Source organism: Galleria mellonella, unplaced genomic scaffold (assembly GCF_026898425.1).
Source record: "Galleria mellonella isolate WM207_F2 unplaced genomic scaffold, CSIRO_AGI_GalMel_v1 utg109, whole genome shotgun sequence".
Taxonomy (NCBI): Eukaryota; Metazoa; Arthropoda; class Insecta; order Lepidoptera; family Pyralidae; genus Galleria; species Galleria mellonella.
This window is the reverse complement of record NW_026441972.1, coordinates 932,639-946,585: the sequence shown is the minus strand read 5'-3', so window position 1 is coordinate 946,585 and position 13,947 is coordinate 932,639. Positions and strand designations below refer to the sequence as shown.

Sequence of the window (13,947 nt, the reverse complement as noted above, 5' to 3'; positions counted from 1 at the left end):
CATCTGTGATCCATATATCAATTTCTCTTCGTATAATCTTTGTAATACATGTATTATATATTATATGTATATCAATACTAGTTACAATAGCTACACACGATAAATCTACAATCGTCACGTTTCCAATATAACAAAACATATATATCATTAAATATACAATAATTAAAAATAACCATAATACATTTATCCAATTCCATTTATATATATCTTTCAATTTATTGTGTTTATCAATTTGGTATAAGTATGTGAAATTTGTCCTCACCAATAATTCCACATTATCTTTCGAGTATATAATATTGCAAATAGCATTCAACGCAAACCCTAGTGTGTAGTAAATAAAATCGAATATTATAAAAAATGTATTATAATTAGACAATTTTACTGTTCGATAAATATACATGACAGTGTAAAAAACAAAGCCCATACATATTACAAAATTGTGTAAAATTCCATTGGGCGTCACAAAATTGTCGTGAATGTAAAATTTTGGACTGAGAAAAAAGCCTTGCATTAAATTTAAAGGTAACAGCATTCGTTGAAAATCTCTATCCAAAATATTATTCAATAAAATTTCGTTACGTTCATATTTTATTGTCATTATTATTTATTTTATTTACTATAGTATTTTTATAAAATGAATTAACAGTAAATATATTGTTTTGTAATGCTTCTATGTTGCAAAAACTCATTTAGATAAAATTAAATGGATATAATGCATAATACTATTTCTTTTTAAAATACATTTTGATAAATTTATATCACATCCTTCCGTCACTTTCTTTCAAAATATATTTTGAGTATATTATTAAATTTTTTATTTATCTATTATTATTATTTTAAATTGTGCAAGCAATTCATTTCACAATAATTATTATGTTAATAAAATTTTCATTATTTCATTATTATTTATTCGTTGTGAATAAATTTAATCGTTGTAGCTATTTCTCTGAAAATTAAAATAATATAATAATTTGTAAATATATTTCACAATGTTTTAATTAAAGTTTTCATTCGTAATTATAATTACATTAGATAGTATAATTTCTGTGCCTTTTTATCTTCCAAATATTTGTACACTTTCACAAATTGTGAACAGTAAATAATCTTATTTTATTTGATTCGCTCTGCAACACGTTTTAAAAATTTGATTTACATATTTATTTATTTTTTCCATTTAATCAACTACACAATAATTTTACATTTGTCACAGTTGAGTAATAAGAAACTAGAAGAAACAACTGTAGACCTTGCGACTATTGTGAAATTGATCAATACCATGTTGTTGACAATTTGTTATCACACATTAGGCATCTGTTTATTCAATAATCCATATTAATTATATATTTTCAAGTGTGAGTAGATGTCGCGTTTTAAGGGTTCCATATTATTGTAAAAACAATAATAAAAAATTGTATTATCAAATTAAAATAATATGAAAAATATAATTTTATATATTTTTTTTTTTATACAACTTAGAATGGCAAACAAGCTGACGGCCCACCTGATGGAAAGTGGTAACCGTCGCCTATAGACATGAGCAGTACCATGAACATAACAGAGTATACTGTTTCGCCAATGGTACTCCCCATGCGTTGCCATTCCTGAGGACTCAGGTGTTATTCCTCTGTACCCAGTAAATTCACGCCATATCCCACCCTTCAAACCGAAACACAGCCATGCAAACACAACTGCTTCACGGTTGAAACACGAGTGGGACAGAGGTACACAATCGACTTTTGTACAAAGTATATATATATATATATATATATATATATATATATATATATATATATATATATATATATATATATATATCATTAAAAAACTCTTCTAGTCTATATTATGGTAAGTCTTCTTGCAAAGAATGTGTTTTATGTGAGATTTAAATCATCTGATTCGGAACTGACTCTGATACTTAATTATATCAATTCAATTCAATCATTTATTCCATTTTCATGTTTTATTTAATGGTCAGAAAACTAAAATAGTACTAATATCAATCAATTATAAAAACATTTAAGAAAATTAGTAGAATTGGCAATGAAAAATGGTCACAAAAAAATCTGACGAATTTAAAAAATCCTTCTTTTGCAGATTATTTAAATTACAGAAAATATTTTTAATAAATGGTGGTCGTATAAAACTGTATAACTCAGGAGATGATATACCATGTATGAAATAAAAAAAAACCTTTACAGGCGATAATTAATAAGAATTATTATTTTACTATCGAGTTTTAAAATGATTACAATGCCATCTAGTATGCAGTAATGCATGTTAGTTGCATGTAAAATGTAAAAGTTGTATGTGAACCTTATTAAATATATAAATAAATAGCATCTATGTACGACACTGTCGTTATCATAGCAAAACATTAAGCAGTGGTAGTATTCCTCTGACGTATTTTAACTTCCATAGTTTGCTGTCTTATGCGACAATTTCCATATCTTTCTATTCGCAACCCATTGACGCAAACTCTTTCAAAATATGTTACAGTATATTTTTTTATATTTTACAATACTTCATTTTAAATGTAATTAATTCACTTTTTTTATTACTTTTATTGAACTTATAGCTATTACTACTACTCTTTTCCATTCATTTGTAATTTTTGGACTAGATTTGTTATATTTCCTTGTGTGTGCTATGTATGTATTTATATGTGTATGTTTATAATGAAATTATATATATTTGATATTTTTGTGCATTACATGTTTTTGTATTTTATGCACGAAAAATTATTATTTCACTCTTGCGTCACCTGTCCTTTTCTATCTGTTCTCCTTTAACCAAAGGTTGTCTGTAAGAGATACTCCTAGCGATAAGACTGCCTTTTGTACCTTTATGTGTATATTTCAATCTGTATTTATGTTACTGTATTTCACTTGAATTATTCACTTGTCATTGTATATTTTTATTTATGGTGCAATAAAGAGTTAAATAAATAAATAAAAATACTATATGTCATACGAGGGTTTATCATCGATGCCAAGGATTTTTAAGTCTCTTATTTTAGAAATATAATATATTATTTTAGAAATATTCTCTTACGTAGTAAAAGGCCAGCAGCACGTTTGCAATGCCTCTGATCATAATCATAATGTTTGAGCTATGTGTTGTAAAAAAAAGTTTACTGGACGTCGACTTTACGGGCCTTTAATGCATGAAACAAATGAAATCATAATATTTGAGCTATGCGTTGTAAAAAAAAGTTTACTGGACGTCGAATTTACGGGCTTTTAATGCATGAAACAAGTGAAGATCATTTTTAAATGCTCCAGACAAATGATAGAGTTTTAGCCTAGCTTCTAAACTTAGGATTCTGAAACTGTATTCAAGCATTCTTCACTTGAGTTGTTTTTACTCATATCGTTCCATTATAAATGAATTTCTTTAATCTAATTTGACAGCTTGTTTGCCATTCTAAAGATATAATGGAGATATAATTATTTTGTTTCCCATTAGCAGTTATGAAATTATCCTGGATATGATATTTAAAGTAGAAACATAAGTTTTGTAAGAAATTCAACGGTTGTAACATCTTTTGGAAGTCTTCGTCCAAAATGTTGTCAAGAAGCACTTCAGTATTATGTTTCCTCTGATAATAAGCTGCATTATGTTCTTGATTCTCAAACATTTTGATCATAATATTATTAAAATAGTCACAAATAAATGTCATATTTATAAAGTTATATAATGTTGAATTATATAATGTATGTTGTCAGTAATAAATTCTTTATTATTGCTCTCTAAAACAATGATCGTAGTTCATCTATCCGAAGAGACCAAAAATGTTTTGTGATACACTTGTAAGACCACGACACCATTAGATCTATCGATTTAAAGATAAATAAAATTTATTACCTTAACGACTTCCTATTTAATTAATATTCGTTGAAAGAAATTTAATTTAAAATCACCTGCGTCGACACAGTGGCACCGTTTCACTTTCCAAGTAGATCCAAGAGGGTTGGTGCCGCCACAACACACCAAAAAATGCTGGCCTATCTTAAATGACATAAAGATTTTTTAAAGAGCAGATTAGAAGGAAAAATAAAGGGCAAAAAAGAAAGAAGAAGACCAAGGAATAACTACACGGAACATATAAAAGAAATACTAGGTGTCATATCGTATGGGGAGGTCAAGGATATGGCTTGGGATAGAACTGACTGGAAGAAGATGCATGTATTAGTTGCACCGACAAGTGGAAATTCTTAAATGAAAAGAGAGAAAATTGCAAACAAAGTGACGGCCCACCTGATGGAAAGTGATAACCGTCGCCTATGGACATGAGCAGTACTATTGACATAGCAGAGTTTACTGTTTTGCCAATGATACCCCCCATTCGTTGCTATTCTTGAGGACTCAGATGTTATTTCTCTATAACCTATAAATACACTGCCATATGCCCACCATTCAAACCGAAACACAGTCATGCAAACATAACTGCTTCACGGTAGAAACAACTTTAGGAATTGCTGGTATAAACTACCTCTGTAATATATATAGAAGCTTGATTTGATAAAGATGCCCCTTCGTTACAGTTTCTATTGAATTCAATCAGAAATTAGGTAGAAGCTTGTCGTAATGAAACCCACGTTTATTATTGGTACGATTTTTAAATGTCTATTTGTTATCAACATTTATATTCTGCAAATAAAAAAGGTATGAACGTTTGTTCATAAGAAAGCAAATTGTAACAATACAATTGTATATGTAGTTATCAATGCGCCCATGCGTAGTGGCAATGCTGCATCCACATTGAAGATACCGAATGCACTGATTTTGCTGAAATTAACCCTTCGAGTCCTTAATATGTTTTTTGTGAATTGTTGTACGGTTTCTGGAAAGTAGAAATTTATTTTTTTATAGTTAGAAATATATTAAATATACACAGGAGGCAAACGAGCATGCGGCTCATCTAATAGTAAGTGACCACCGTCCATAATCACCCGTAACACAAAAGTCATCGGAGGTGTGCTGCCGGCCTTTTAAAAAGGAATATGCTCTTTTCTTGAAGGTTATGATATCACATCGATTCGGAAATACTGCTGCTAGAAGTTGATGCCAAAGAGTAGTTATACATGAAAGAGAGTGCCTTAAAAAATGCACAGTGGAGAACCGCCACTCATCCAGATGGTTGGGATGGGACTTTAGTTTGCAGCGGGTTGTATGGTGAAGAAAATCAGCAGCAGGTAGCAATACGAACAATTCCTCAGAGCACTACCCATGATAAATTCAGTAGAAAATGCATTTATTTATACATAATGTGTAATGTATTATGAATAAAGTTAGTATATACATTACAGACTTGTATTATTTATACACTTATCTATTGCTTCTGTTATGGTAGATGGCAACACTTGGAGTTGTTTTGTAAAAGGTTGATGAGAGATAGAAAAATGTAAGATGGTTATTGAGTGTTCTGTTAGTTTATTTGTTATTAAAGTAATCATTAAGGGATATCCAGATATTTATCAATACAAATATTAACCTTTACAGCTTCTGTTACCAAGAAGCCTCATTTACATATTATGTTTTGATTTAATGGGCATATAGTAGCAAATTTACTAAACACTGACTATTTTAATATTCTCATAGAAATTTTAAAAATCAAAATAGTATATTCAATGCAAAACTATTTTAGGCTATTCTTTATTCTTTATTGTACACAAAACATACTGTTAATTACAATTCATTATAAACATAATGTACAAAGGCGAGCTTATCTCTAATAAGAGATTTCTCTAATAAGAGATTTCTCTAATAAGAGGTTACTTACACTGATATTATTAAATTGCAATGTTATAAACTACATAGTAAAAAAACTATATATAAACAGCTATCAAATCTTGTTAGTGCATAATTAAAATGTTATTTAGGACTTATTGTGAAGTGATTGCATGTAAATTAAAATTAACTTACAAATGCATTTTTATATTTAATTGTATTGGATTTGTTATTAAATTTCTTGCATGTTTCTGCTCATGTCTATAGGCGACGGTTACCACTTTCCATCAGGTGGCCCGTCAGCTTGTTTGCCATTCTAAGTTGTATAAAAAAAAATGTTTCCATGGGACTTCATGAATAAAACCTTTATATTTAAAAAAAAAAAACTGTCATTGGCACTATAAGGTCTATTGTTGTAAAACTGTAATGCTCATTGTATTAATATTTTTTAAATGACTGTTTATTGCCATAAATAAATAAAATTTATTTTTATTATAATATCTATCTATTTATTCCCTATATTGTATAATGCAAATAAAGTGTACTCATTCATTCATTAATTTACATCACCTCCCTTGCAGTATAAGCAGAGAAAACCGATTAAAATTAATTATTAGTTTTTTTTTTTTAATGATTACTTACGGGATTTTCTAACACCAGAGCACATAGATATCTGGCAAGCAGTTATACTTTGGTAAAGCATATTCGATGATACACACAAAGCTGATTCAATTATCATTCCCTTCAATGTCCATAAAAGTACTCCGACCGTGTGTGATGAAATTAATTGTATATCAATCTAAAAGTAAAAATAGAGTAATCAAGCTACTTATTGCTAATGGAAATGCTTTAAACAAACTATTGAAATTTTCAGTCTCCTTTTTTTTTTATACAACTTAGAATGGCAAACAGGCTGACGGTCCACCTGATGGAAAGTGGTAACCGTCGCCTATAGACATGAGCAGTACCATGGACATAACAGTGTATACTGTCTCGCTTATGATACCCCCATGCGTTGCCATTCCTGAGGACTCAGGTGTTATTCCTCTGTACCCAGTAAATTCACGCCATATCCCACCCTTCAAACCGAAACACAGCCATGCAAACATAACTGCTTCACAGTAGAAACACGAATGGGACAGAGGTATCCAAGCAATCGACTTTTGTACAACGTCTCCCTCTGGTTTATACAATATCTCAAATACTTGTACGACTTAAACTTTTTTTTTTTTGGACGGGATTTTAGTAAGTTTCTTAGATAGTTGCTTGTAGTCGCTTGGTAGGCGGGTTGGCAATCACAGTTAGGCTTATTATTAGGCTCTTAGAATATCTCTAAGATATTCTAAGAGGGGCGTTGCTGCCCATCTCGCGCCGTCCCTTAGTCGCCTCTTACGACACCCACGGGAAAGTAAGATACGCCGGAACCACACGGCAATTTTATATATTAGAGATTATTAAATTCTAATCAAGTTAATTAATAAAAAAAAAAATACCATTTGACTATTAATCCAGATTAAAAGAATCTCTATATAAAGCAGAGATTGAAAAAATGTTGTTACAAAATAAATTAGAATCTGAAAAAAAGAAAAACAATTAATACTGGATATCAGTTTTAGTTAGGCATTACGTATGTGTTATAAAATACACGTATTTACAATTGGTTGGAATATCTTTTTTGTCAAATTTATTGCTTCAATTATCTCTTCGAATACTGAAAACATTTTTTTAGCATAATCATCCATAACTTCTTCATTATCGACGTGTACCACCATAAGTTTTGCTATTTGATTCCATCTCTCTAGTTTGTATGCTATGAATGTCACTATTAGTAACACATATATTAATTCCAAGTCGAATATCACTGTAGTACTTATAAATATTCCTCTTATTAAATTCCAAAATGGATCTAAAATTATCTTTAACGATACAAGGCTTACATAAAACAAACAGATACTTAAACAAAAACTTAAAGACAGTTTCTTTAATGCGTCAGTGTGTTCCTTGGTTTGAAGATGTTGGTCAATTATTTGCAGCTTCTGTATCAGCTTAATGTTCTCATGCTTTTTTATAATATTCAATACACTGACACACACAAAGTTGAATATGTACTGGAAGTATGTGAAGAAATAAATAATTCTTAATAATTCGAGTTCACCAAAGGATACAAATTTTATTGTTAAGTAAAACAACATAGCTATCATGATATTTGCTAAAAGTATCTGTATTATATTTTTAATCGTAATTGGAGTGACGTGATTATCACTAATGTTATATTTCCTTTGACACAAACATGTATGAATATAGTAGATTAATTTAAACATTGATAAAAAGTTGTCTTCCATGACGATTGTATTACTCCCACTTTGGCCTTTACAACTGTAAAAGCATAATATGGTGTAAACAGAAGATTAATGAATTAGATTTTATATTGATTAGATAAATTAATAACTACATGTAATGTAATTTACTTAGCTGTAGTCCAATCCATTAATCATTTATGTGCATAAATGTGTCTATGTAAATCCATTAATGAAATTTAATTTGTAAATAACATTTTTAAATCAAGGTCAAGAAAAAAACATTAAAATCGAGTGTTGAGCTCTTATTATACTATTTTCTATTCGGTACGGACAAGGCAACTAACGTTTCAATAATCGCGAAGAATTCTATCATAAAATGAATAAAATACGACCAAAAAAATATACAGTCAAACATAATAAGATTAGTAAAGAATTTAAAGCGGTTTTGATTTCTTTAAATAGAGTACAATCGATGTTTTTCCTTTCACGTTTCATTATTTTAAAGGATTTTGTTGTTAAAAACAGATATTTAAATCATATGCTGTCGATATTTGGAACTTGTTTCTTTCTTGGCATACATTTGATTGCATTACGTGAGCCATCTAATCGAAACTTCATAGAGAATACTGAAATTGAGTTATTCTTATTTGTTGTTTCAATCGTCAACATCTTTGGTCTACTAATTGTTTGCTGTACCAATATAATACAAACTAGAAATAACGTCAAACTCGTTTTGAACATCCAAGAAGCTCATAATGCTATATGTTTTACACCTGATAAGAGTTTTCGTAGCATTATTATATCAAATTGGCTAAATACATCACTAATGTTTGTATTGTACTTCTTTTTCATTTTATTACATTACTTTTACTTTGGATCGAAGTGGAATATATATCAAACTTTACGTGTATTCACTCTAATATATTTTGATGCAAACTTGCTATATTCTATTGGGCTAATGAAGCTGTTGGGATATGAAATACATTTGTGGATCTATAACGTCAAATGTTGTTTACATCAAAGCAAATATGTAAATATGGACATATCATTGCATTGGATTGAAATGTATCAAAGTTACCTAAACCTTTTGAATGCTTTCAATATATTCAAATCTATGTTTCAATTCTCTGTAAGTTGAATTCATTTTTACTTTTTACTAAACAGTAATTGTTTTATATTATACTGCTGTTAATACACCTAAAATTGGTGATTTAATAATATAAATTGATTTATCACTATTATTTAATATAAAAAGACTACTTCGCACGTGTGAATATCAAAAGTGTATTAAAAGTGTATTAATGAAAAATATAACAGATTTTAGACAAAATTTATTAAAATTATTATCTTGGACTCTATTTCTCTTATTTAGATTCTTTATATCCATTTTTCTTCAATATCTATTATGCACAGACATTATCTAGACATAATTTTATTATTTTATCAGTAGAATTATAATTATTATATTAATAAGAGAAAGATTAATAAGCTAACATATCGTTATAACCGACATTTGTTCTTGCAACATTATTGACAATATTATGAATTTTGCATATTTCTGCAGCTACACCAAAGGGACAAAAATCGTTTGCTTGGCTACCTCTGTCCTATTCGTGTTCTCACCGTGAAGCAATTGTGTTCGCATGGCTATATTTCGGTTTATAGATGAAATATGGTTGTGAATTTACAGGGTACAGAGGAATAATAACTTAGTCCTCAGAAATGGTAACGCATGGGGGGGGGGAGTGTCATAGGCGAAACAGTATACTCTGTTATGTCCATGTTACTGTTCATGTCTATAGACGACGGTCACCACATTCCATCAGGTAGGCCAGCTTGTTTGCCATTCTAAGTTGCATAAGAAAAAAATATTTATATTATATTTATTAATTCTAATTGGGAAATGTGTTTTGCAGATATTTTTCCAGACAATGAAAATCGTTGCTTTAACGTTGGTATACGTACAAGTTATGATTGATGTATTCAAAGACGAAGTATTAAACGATGTAAGTTGATAACTGTTAGATTTATTTTAATATTTAAATTGAATGATAGTAGTATAAATGGAAAATCAGGTACTTCTGAACATCCTTATATGAGCTATTAACTGCCCACTACTGAAAATAGGGTTCTATGAAAGGAGGTTTGCTAGTAGTTGCCACGCTTGGCTTGAATCGATAACTGCATTTAGACTTTAGTAGATATTTTAAGAGGGACAATGCTGTCCATCTCTCGACCAATAAGTTTCATTAGCCGCCTAATAAGACAGCCGCGAGAAAAGAAGGAATGGCCCATCCTATGTCGGGACAACACGGCAAGATTCTAACACTTCTAATAGGTACTGTATAGTAATTCTAAATGAGATCATAAGTCACAAAATTACAAATTTACTAGCTTTCTTAGTCTGATATACTAATGTTTCAATTTTAAAACTTTAGTACATTGCCTTATTAGGCTTAGTTTCGAAAATTCTTGAGCATACAGTTCACCATACCAGATCAAGCACCACCAGAAGCATTGCAAGTGTGCAGCCGGCCTTTTTAGAAGAAATATCCTCTTTTTTTAAAAGTAACGATGTCGTATCTGTTCGGAATATTTCACAGCTGGAAATTAATTCCAAAGCGTGGTTTTGTCTTATTCTAAGTACTCTTCTTAATTTTAGATACTAACCACTTTCTGGATTGGTTGGCATTTATTCTTTGTTATTTATAAACGAGTTGCTTTTACTCGCAACTTTATTCGCGTCAGTACATGACGCTAGGAGATACGAAGACGAATTCGCGGGTAAAAGCTTATTCTTTACAACTTGCTCAATGATTGAAATTAAACTTATAAGAAAACCTAAATCTAAAAGTATCCGAAGTTTAGGTTAAATAATATGTTTCTTTGATTTCAGTTTGTGGGTATTATGCCAAAAATTCTTGTCTTCGGTTGGCTCTTCAAGACTTTCATATTACTAAGCCATTTATGCGCAAAATGTGAAAAATTTTATCTGCTAGTAAATAAAGCAAATGCTATATGCGTTATGATGCTTAAATATAAAATTTCAGGTCAGTCAAGTACCTTTTTTAATACAACTTAAATTATCCTCATATATTATAATTCTCTTTAATTCAGTTCAAAGACGGGCTATGAGAATTATTAACCAATCCTAGCTCACAGGCGGTATCGAGTCCTTAAGACTAAGGCGAGATTGCCTTTCTTTGTGTGTTCTATTGCTTATATAACTGATTGTATTTTTAGGAATTATTCTTAATGATGTCTATAGTCACCTTTTATCATTACACATAATCAGAGAATTCATTTCTATACGCTAGAACCTATGTAATCGCCTACATTATCATTTTAAGGAGATTTTCTTCTGTGAATTCTCAGATTATGGAATGAGCTCTCTGATGAGGTTTTTCTAGAGACTACAGTATGAAGTTCTTTAAAAAGGATCTTAAGGGTCTAAGATTTTTGCAGGATCATCAACGCGCACGTAACATTTCTAGTATGCATAAAAACTTTAAATATCAAACAAACTGATAGCTTTACCTCATATCATAGAATACAATGATTAGCTTCATAAATTGCCTTTCCTAAAGACCAAACATGGATAATATCAGCATGGCTCCGATATCTATATATTGGATTCCTCTCTACATTGATGGTAAAAAAAAGATTATTGTCTATTTAGATATCGCCTATACTTGTCAGATATCTACGAGTATATTTATTTCGATCAGGTTTTCCATTTTGATAACTGACAAAACGGTCACTGTAGCCTATGAACACAAAAATATCCCTATTTTTGCAAACATTCATAGGCTGCAGCGATTATTTACCATTAGAGGGGCTATATGCTTGTTTGTCACCGTCGTGGTATAAAAAAAAGTAGTTAATTTTGAAATATTCCAATTGTTTTCCAGATGACGGTAAGCGACTTTGCAAAAATATCAGCCGGACATACAACGTTGAGTTCCAAAAACTTACAGCTTTTGGCATGTTCCCGATAAATGGAAAATTGCCTACGAGGTTGGGCTGCCTTGTTGCAACATACACCATTGTGCTGTTACAGTTTGCTTTCCTGTAATGTTAAATATATTTTATTATTATTAATATGATCCATTAACTGTCCACTGCTGGATATAGACTTCCAATATAAGGAGGCATTGGCAGAATTGGCTGTGAATTTACAGGGTACAGGGGAATTACACCTGAATCCTCACGAATGGCTACGCATGGGGGGTATCGTGGTCGAAACAGTATACTCTGTTATGTCCATGGTACTGCTCATTTCTATAGGCAACGGTTACCTCTTTTCATCAGGTGGCCCGTCAGCTTGTTTGCCATTCTAAGTTACAAATAAAAGACAGGTTGGGAATCGCAGTTCAACTTTGGTGATGTTTTAAGAGGGACGCTGTTGTCTATTCCGCGGCTATTAAGCTCCCTTAATCACCTCTTCAACACCTACGGGAAAGGAAGGGGTGTTCTGTTCTATCCCAGGACCATATGACAATATAAGAAATGGATTGTCATCATCATCACATCAGCCTTTAAATGATCACTGCTGAACATAGGCCTCCCCCATAGAGTAGAATTTAGCCAGTAGTTGCTATACTTGGCAGGTAGGTTAGTAACCGCAGTTAATTTTTTTTTATACAACTTAGAATGGCAAACAAGCTGACGGTCCACATAATGGAAAATGGTAACAGTCGCCTATAGACATGAGCTGTACTATGGACATAACAGAGTATACTGTTTCGCCCATGATACCCCCATCAAATTCACTCCATATCCCACCCTTCAAACCAAAACACAGCCATGCAAACACAGCTGCTTCACGGTTGAAACACGAATGGGACAGAGGTACCCAAGCAATCGACTTTTTTACAAAGTCTCCCTTTGGTAATTTTTAAGAGGTAAATTTTGGTAATGATTTAAGAGGGACACTTGTTGCCTATCCCTCGACCAATAAGTTCCTTTAATTGCCTCTTAAAACACCCACGGGAAAAGAAGGGGTATCCCTTTTTATGCCAAGACCATATGCATAGTAATATAAGAAAAGGATAATCTGTAAATATTTATACCTGTACCTGTGTATAAATACACATAGAACTATGTTTGCAAGGTTTCTCTAGTATAAATATGTCAATTGATGTCAACGATGGATTTGTATTATTGTATTAAATTATATTGTATAAATATAATTACATACAACAAGATTTATTATATAATATTTATTATGTTTACATAATTTATTTTATAACTGCAGCTTCACATTTATCTTCTCAATGTAATGAGTGTAATAAAAAATAAGTAATAAACGTGAATGTTGATTTAAGGTTATTTTTAACAGAGTCTCTTAACAGAGTTTTAGAAGATAAAAGATCATGAAAGGTCGCAGTGTCACAGGTTTTACTACCTGTAAAAAGCATGCCTTTCAATAATAATAATAAAAAAAGTTTCAGTTATTTTTAAATGTTTTTTTTTTTATGCAACTTAGAATGGCAAATAAGCTGACGGTACAAAAGTCGTTTGCTTGGGCACCTCTGTGGCATTCGTGTTTCAATCGTGAAGCAGTTGTGTTTGCATGTCTGTGTTTCGGTTTAAAGGTTGGGATATGGCAGTGAATTTACTGGGTACAGAGGAATAACACCTGAGTCCTCAGGAATGGCAACACATGGGGGGTATCATGGGCAAAACAGTATACTCTGTTATGTCCATGGTACTGTTTGTTTGCCATTCAAAATTGCTAAAAAAATATTTAGGTACGTAACCATCAAAGATAAACATGCACTTACCTGGATTTTTTGGTGATTTCATTGGCAATCTTTCAATACGTAGTATGTTATAATAAAGAAAGATATAGTACGAAGTCATGATGAAATAATACAAGGTGTCATTGTACTCTCATCGCGTCATTACATGAAGT

General features: G+C 31.0%; 1 protein-coding gene across 1 annotated transcript; it reads right to left on the bottom strand.

Moving 5' to 3' along the window:
- Nucleotides 1-4,611: 4,611 nt before the first annotated feature.
- Nucleotides 4,612-13,824, bottom strand: LOC113511266 (uncharacterized). The gene is made up of 4 exons (XM_052892041.1): nt 12,006-13,824; nt 7,224-7,304; nt 6,373-6,529; nt 4,612-4,843 (listed from the first exon to the last, which is right to left on the bottom strand). The coding sequence occupies exons 1-4, from the start codon at nt 12,075-12,077 to the stop codon at nt 4,680-4,682; spliced, it is 474 nt and encodes a 157-aa protein (XP_052748001.1). The 5' UTR covers nt 12,078-13,824; the 3' UTR covers nt 4,612-4,679.
- Between the last annotated feature and the right edge of the window lie 123 nt (nt 13,825-13,947).

Coding starts and splice junctions, on each gene's coding strand:
- LOC113511266 (XM_052892041.1), bottom strand. CDS start 12,077: ATGGTGTATGTTGCAACAAGGCAGCCCAACCTCGTAGGCAATTTTCCA. Junction 7,305..12,005: donor TCGGGAACATGCCAAAAGCT/GTAAGTTTTTGG, acceptor TCTTTTTTTCAG/ATTCTAATTTATTTTGTAAC. Junction 6,530..7,223: donor TCTGGATTAATAGTCAAATG/GTATTTTTTTTT, acceptor TTTTACTTTTAG/ATTGATATACAATTAATTTC.